This window comes from Lutra lutra, chromosome 10 (assembly GCF_902655055.1).
Source record: "Lutra lutra chromosome 10, mLutLut1.2, whole genome shotgun sequence".
NCBI lineage: Eukaryota > Metazoa > Chordata > Mammalia > Carnivora > Mustelidae > Lutra > Lutra lutra.
In genome coordinates this window covers 60,272,726-60,280,445 of record NC_062287.1, presented here as the reverse complement: position 1 = coordinate 60,280,445, position 7,720 = coordinate 60,272,726, and the positions used below count along the sequence as shown (strand labels likewise).

The following is a 7,720-nucleotide window of genomic DNA, read 5'->3' as shown; positions in this document are numbered from 1 at the left end:
ATGTGGCCTAATACTAGCACTGCCCCCTTTTTGCTGACTGGCTTCCCTGGTCTGGAAGCTGCTCATCACTGGATCTCTATCCCCTTCTTTATAGTCTACATCTCTGTGCTTCTTGGCAATGGTACTCTCCTCTACCTCATCAATGATGACCACAGCCTCCATGAACCTATGTACTATTTCCTTGCCATGCTGGCAGGCACAGATCTGATGGTGACATTGACCACGATGCCTACCGTAATGGGCGTCTTATGGATGAACCACCGGGAGATAAGCCACAGAGCCTGCTTCCTGCAGGCCTACTTCATTCATTCCCTTTCCATTGTGGAATCAGGTGTCTTGCTTGTCATGGCCTATGACCGTTTTATTGCCATCCACAATCCCTTGAGATACACTTCCATTCTCACCAATATTCGGGTGGTAATGTTAGGAATGGGAGCTTTCATGAGGGGATTTATGTCCATCATCCCTGTAATCTTGCGTCTCTTTTCATTTCCATATTGCCACTCTCATATTCTCTCCCATGCTTTCTGTCTTCATCAAGAAGTCATGAAACTGGCCTGTGCTGACATAACTTTCAATAGACTTTACCCGGTAATTTTGGTTTGTTTAACAGTCTTCTTAGATTCTCTTATCGTTCTTTTCTCCTATATCCTAATTCTTAAGACTGTCATGGGCATAGCCTCTAGTGAAGAGAGGACCAAGGCCCTCAATACTTGTATCTCCCACATCGGCTGTGTCCTCATCTTTTATGTCACTGTGATTGGTCTGTCATTCATCCACAGGTTTGGGAAGAATGTGCCACCAGTGGTCCACATTATAATGAGCTATGTCTACTTCCTATTCCCTCCTTTAATGAATCCGATCATCTATAGCATCAAGACCAAGCAAATTCAATATGGCATTCTCCGCCTTTTATCCAAAGATCGATTTGGAAGTTAAGTGCAGATGGTAGGGATCTGAGGTTTCTCTGAACAGAGGACCATGGAATTCCAATTCCACCAAGTCTTAAAACCTACTGTGGCAAACTCCATTTCTTCAAATGATACAATGCCATTTTGAAGCTTATGAGTTATAAGTTTATGAGTTGATTTGTTTCCTTGTTTTCCTTTGTTCTTCTCTTCAAATTCTAAATAAAGGATAGAAATGTTTTTATTTTCTTGGAAAAGTACAGCTCTGATATTGTGTTTTTTGTATATTCAAGTTAATTTTTATGCTAAAACACATTGACAATTTGTTGTAGCCATTCGCATGGCTTACTTTGGACTTTTCTGATCATGTCTCTTGTCATTTTCCTATCAGGAAGTTCATCATTTCCTAATTTAATTTGTGGGAACTCATTATAAATGAACCCTCATGAGCCATTTATTTTGCAAATATATCCCAGTTTCTATTTGTCTTTTTATAGATAGAATTTAAAATTTTATATATAAGTTTAACTTCATTTTTATTTACTTTATTGACATTTGGGGGCCACATGTTAAAGACTTCCTTGATTCCAGGTTTTTTTTTTTTTTTCATGTTTTCTTGTTTTTTGCATAACTTCTGTTTGGACATTCTATTTTATAAAAGGTTAATATTTGGAGAAAATTAAGAAATTTAAACCAGTCCTCATTGATTCTATTTTCAAAATAGTAACAGTAATCAGCTATTTGGTTGATATTTTAAGGCGTGAGACAGGAATGATGCTAAACAAAAATGTTTAATAGCAAACAAATCAATACAAAATATTGTCTTACTTAAACCCAACTCACTGGGGGGGGGGGTCAAAAATCAACGAAACCTACATTTAAAATTATCTCTGTGATTAGCTACAACACGTGAAGGACAAACTGTTTTGAGGATGTGGGTTCTAAAAAGGATCACCTCTACACTGAGCTAAGGGGAAGATTCTCTGAAGAGCGCGTCTTTAGCTGAGACCAGAGGGCAGATGAGTAGTTAATTGTTAAGATAGAGATAAGAATGTTTTAAGCAGAAAGTAGTATGTGAGAAGGCTATCGGTTGAATGGTTCATGGAAACTTCTGGGAATGTGGCTCACGTGAAGAGAGTGACAGCTCGAAGGAGAGGGTGGGCAGGGAAAAGGAGGTTAAGTCAATAGCATCCTGTTGGCCAAGGCAAGTGTTTTGAGTGTCTACCCAGAAAGTCACAAGAAGCTACTGAATTAGTTCCAACCAAGAGAGTGATACGATTTCTGTGATGTTTACAATTTATATGTTGAGGTATAATGAGGATTTTAGTATAGCAAGAGGGGCATAAGAAAATCAGAAAAATAACTGCCAGTTTCAGAGACAGAGATATTAGTAACTAAAATTATTAAAATGAAGATAAATCTATTGGATATATATATATATATATATGATATATATAAGATCTAAAATTGACAGATTTTAGAAAAACATATAGAAGAATAGTTTGGGAAGAAACAAATAAAAAAAATATCTGGATTATTTTAAGAATATGAATGTCATCAACCCCCAAATGATTACTGATTATGCATAAAATCCATGTTTGAAAAACACTCTGTTAATTTGAAGATGAGTAAATGTCTCAGTAATGAAGTTTGACCCCTTAAAATTACCAAAGGAAATATTTTATGCTGTAGCACTGAGCTTTTAAGAGAAGACAGTAATATATTCATTAGTTAGTCATTTTAAAAATAATTTTAATATGTGTATCTTTTTTCCTGATTATTAATGATCACAGTAAAAGCTAGTCCTATATGAGCATATGATGAAAGGATAGGGGTACAAGACAATACAAAAAACCGGAAGCATTTCACACTAATAGAAGCTCATAGAATACATGGGTCTTTGCATTCTTACCCAGGGAGAAAAAGGGATAAAGTTTCCACCCAGTGATTCTTCACTGGAGTGTGTCCACTTCTATCAAACCCTACTGATAACACCCTATCACATCCACTCCAACACAATTTATCATCTGGATTGCTGTGTCTTGATTCTTCTTACTTGTTCTATCTTTCTTCCAGTGTGCTCCTCATACTGTAGCAAGTGACCTTTAAACAAGGATTACCTGATCGTAAGCACGGCCTATCATTTTTTTCATAATCTTGTCATTTGAGTAAAATCAAAATTCATTACATGAATTGTAACACCCTATGTGATCAAAATCTGTTACCAAAGATTCATTTTATGTTAAGCTTTCTTTCGTAAGTTGTTCTAGAGATGCTATAATTTTTAGTATAAATTTAAAATAAAATTTTTTTTGGCTTAAATTCATCATTTTTTTTCTTGTCCCATGATTAGTGCACATGTTTTTCTTTGATTGGTTTGTTTTTTGTTTATTTCTCTGCATGGAATTAGTGCCCTATCTTAGAAAAAAATATTATATTCCTTATGTTTCTATTATTCAGTTCTCAGCTTAAACAGCACTTCCAGGAACCTTGCTCAGATCCCAGAGATGTATTCTATGTGCTCTTCCTAGCACACTGACATTCATATAGTAGTGACAGTGCTTTATAAATTCATGGCAAATATACTTTCTGGTTCCCACTAGATTTTTGAGTTTCATTAATGAAATGAACATGTCTGTCACCCTGATCCTGTCACAAAATAGACAATGATAAATGAAGTAAATTTAAGATACAATATAAGACAACTTTCATTCACCTGGCTGTTCACAGATCCATTGAGGTTCCTGTGAATCAGAACTGATTGCTCCATAGTGACAAAAAAGACAAAAATGTGATTGGAATTCACAAATTCTAGGAGTAACAAAGGCACATATGACTCCCTGGACCTTTGAGATAGACAATAGTAGTGCTGATGTTGAGGATCTTGGGGTCACATAATTAAGCCCTGACATGCCCATGAGGGTGGTATTTGACTTTCTAGTTTTCCTAACTCACCCTTGGGGAAACGCATGAATGGCTTTTCCCCAAAGTGGTTTAATGACCCAGCCACTTACAGAAAAAGAAGAAAGGGAAGGAGAATCAAAGAATCTCCCAAGTGGGTGGGAAGGTGAAACTCTGGGGAGGTGATTTCTACAAATATAAACTCTTCAACTTGGTCTCTTCCAAACTTTTTTGAGAAGAAAGAATTTGGGATAAGTCCTCTAAGAAGACAGAAAGAAACCAACCATTCCAGCAATACGAATGTGTAGTGGGTGAGTTCCAGGAATAGAAATATGATAGATGCAGGCAAGAGAAGATAGAAAGATTTTCCAGAGGGCTGCATAGGGGATATATCTCACCTGATGTGAACAACATAATAGCACAGACCTCCTTTGGACAGATGTATCACAGTAGGTTTGAAGTTTTTAGTGGGGGACCCATGGATGGGCCTCAAGAATACTGTGAATGGGTTTAGACTAAATGTGACATTGTCTGCTATTATCCATTGATCTTAATCCAGGCTTTTTGACTTTCTTAAGGATTCTTAATAAAATGCTGACATTTAATTTCAAAACAGAACAAAATTTTCTGATAACAACAAAAAATGTCTCTATCATGATTGCAAATACAAAATTAAATCAAATTTAAATGTATCAAGTATATCAATGCATTTACAACCAAACTAAAAGACAGTGTAACTAAGTAATATAATTATCTGTTTGTATATTTTTATCTTTTTTTGAAAAAAAATTAAGAAAATTTTAACCATGAACCTGATATTATATATAATGTGGGAAAAGACCACAATTCTTCATCATTATTATAGCCTAGAACTCTCCACTGCTCTTATGAAAAAAAAAAAAAGTTGTAAAACCATGTATATACCAATTAATTATCCTGAGTACAAAGATGACTGGGACTGCTGTAATATGTTCCCATAGGGAGGTAGTGCAAACAGAAAACACTGGATTTCTGGGTTCGTAGCTTCCATAAACTTGCTCTCCACCTGCGAACATACTATGTGGCCAAATATTAGCACTGCTCCTTTTTTGCTGACTGGCTTCCCTGGTCTGGAGGCTGCTCATCACTGGATCTCCATCCCCTTCTTTATAGTCTACGTCTCTGTGCTTCTTGGCAATGGTACTCTCCTCTACCTCATCAAGGATAACCACAGCCTCCATGAACCCATGTACTATTTCCTTGCCATGCTGGCAGGCACAGATCTGATGGTGACATTGATCACGATGCCTACCGTAATGGGCATCTTATGGATGAACCACTGGGAGATAAGCCACAGAGCCTGCTTCCTGCAGGCCTACTTCATTCATTCCCTTTCCATTGTGGAATCAGGTGTCTTGCTTGCCATGGCCTATGATCGATTCATCGCCATCTGCACGCCTCTGAGGTATAACTCCATTCTTACCAATTCCTGGGTGATGAAGGCAGGATTGGGGGTACTAATGAGAGGTTTTTTATCCCTTGTGCCCCCAATCATGCCACTCTACTGGTTCCCATACTGCCGTTCCCATGTTCTTTCCCATGCCTTTTGCTTCCACCAAGATGTCATGAAACTCGCCTGTGCTGATATAACATTTAATCGTGTGTACCCTGTGATTCTTGTTGCTTTGACTTTCTTCCTAGATGCTCTGATTATCCTCTTCTCTTATATTTTAATCCTGAAGATGGTTATGGGCATCACCTCTGGAGAGGAGCGAGCTAAGGCCCTTAACACCCGTGTCTCCCATATTAGCTGTGTTCTGGTATTTTATATTACTGTGATTGGCCTGACTTTCATCCACAGGTTTGGGAAACATGCACCACGTGTGGTCCGCATTACTATGAGCTATGTCTACTTTCTGTTTCCTCCATTCATGAACCCCATTATATATAGTATCAAGACCAAGCACATTCAGAGAAGCATCCTTCGCCTATTTTCTGCGCACAGTAGGGCTTGAGCTTTTATTTCGCAATCTTGAGCTCTCTGGGAGTTTTTCATTTCCCATTATTGGAAGAGATGCTTGGTTTTATACTCAGTGTCTTTTCAGAGTTAGGTGACATTTTAATTATTACACAAAACTATAAGTTGATGTGAGCAGATATATATTCTAGTATTACATGTGTATTAGAATATATATATTAGAATAGAATATGTATAGAATGTGTTATTAGAGTATATATAACATATAATATTCTATATATATTCTCTCTCTCTCTCTCTCTATATATATATATATATATATTCTGCATATGTATTCCAATATATGTATTAGAATGAATATTGGAATTGCATAGATAGAATATTTTATTAGAATATATATATTATACACATATGATATATATTTAAGAGAAAATCCTGGTGATCTTGGGGAAAAGGGATAGGAAAAAGGTGAGATGGGGCGTTCCAGATCTTCTATGTGAAGAGAGAAGTACTACTTCAGAAAATGTCAGATAAATGAAGAAACATCGCCTGGATCAAAGACAGTTAATCTGAAGGAAGATGTGCACCTGGAAGTACAATTTCTGTGTTACAAAAAGGAAATCAGAATGATCTATTTCTCATTTTCCCATCTCTATGTTTGAATCTAACTGTACTGGGAATGATGTTGCTCTAAAAGTAAATAAATTTCACTGAGGAAACTTAGCACATGTATAGAGCTCTAGAAAGCTTACACCTGATGCTTCACTTTCTCTCAGTATATCAGTGGATTTTATTATTAAATGGAAACTGATAAAGATCAAAATTAAATTAGCAACTCATCAATTTCCTATTAGCCAGCTGAAGCCAGATCCCCTAGCATGCCTTGTTCTCTTCCCATAGCTGCTGAACACTAACATACTAATTTTCCTCTTTCTGGCTTTCTACTTTACCTCCTGATATTTTTCTTTTGTAAAAATTCAGTATAGATTTAGATAGATTTAGATATCTCTTGTCTCCATCTCCCTTTGTTTGCATCTCAACATAAAAGAATTCAGGGCTTTTTCACTTGATGAAAATTTTATCCTAATCAAGTCAGAAAACCCAGCAAAAGTAACGGTATGCACTGATGGAATAGTTTCTTCCCTCTATTTCTTTCAAAATCTTGTGAGGTTTTATGTTGTTCATTTTGATTTAGAGATGGTTAATTGTCTTTTGCTCATGTTACAGGTAATAATAATTATCTTACCCATCTACTGTTAGCTCTATGCTACTATGTGGAACTAGACTAGTTATAGCTATGTGACCTAAATATTTCTATGTTCTGAAAAGGCTGCTGTTTTTTCCTAAGCTGGTTCTTTTAGTTGGACCCCTTCCCAACCCCTTATTTTCTTATTCAAAGCTTATGTACAGAGCCCAGGGAACAATCAGCCCATCTAAATTCAGTCTGCCTCACCTGAGAAACTTTCTATACTGATGTCATATCCAGGGAGTAAGCACTTTAAGAATATTCCAGTAAATTCAACATGGAAAAACCTCATCTGCCATTTTCACTAGAAAAAACATATATTAATTGCCTCTGGTTTTACACTTTTCATCATCTTTTCCTAAATGCATTATATCTGGAGATTCATTCCCTAGTGAAAAATACCGTTGATAAGACTTACTGTATTATTTAGAAATCTTTTTTTTTTCTTTAAAGATTTTATTTATTTATTTGACAGACAGAGATCACAAGCAGGCAGAGAGGCAGGCAGAGAAAGAGGAGGAAGCAGGCTCCCTGCTGAGCAGAGAGCCCGATATAGGGCTCTATCCCACGACCCTGGGATCATGACCTGAGCCGAAGGCAGAGGCCTTAACCCACTGAGCCACCCAGGCGCCCCTATTATTTGGAAATCTTTATAAGCAACAGAAGTTACAAGTTAGTAAAATTGATTCTGGCTTTCTTAAGCCAGTA

General features: G+C 36.7%; 2 protein-coding genes across 2 annotated transcripts; both read left to right on the top strand.

The window, feature by feature from the left end:
* Positions 1–939, top strand: LOC125079203 (olfactory receptor 51B2-like). The gene has a single exon (XM_047692666.1). The coding sequence runs from the start codon at positions 1–3 to the stop codon at positions 937–939; it is 939 nt and encodes a 312-aa protein (XP_047548622.1).
* Positions 940–4,867: 3,928 nt separating this feature from the next.
* Positions 4,868–5,803, top strand: LOC125079213 (olfactory receptor 51B2-like). Its single transcript, XM_047692676.1, has one exon. It carries the CDS (start codon positions 4,868–4,870, stop codon positions 5,801–5,803), a length of 936 nt encoding a protein of 311 aa, XP_047548632.1.
* Positions 5,804–7,720: the final 1,917 nt, after the last annotated feature.

What these genes read in the sequence shown, in the direction of transcription:
- LOC125079213 (XM_047692676.1), top strand. Translation starts at nt 4,868, where the DNA reads ATGTGGCCAAATATTAGCACTGCTCCTTTTTTGCTGACTGGCTTCCCT.
- LOC125079203 (XM_047692666.1), top strand. Translation starts at nt 1, where the DNA reads ATGTGGCCTAATACTAGCACTGCCCCCTTTTTGCTGACTGGCTTCCCT.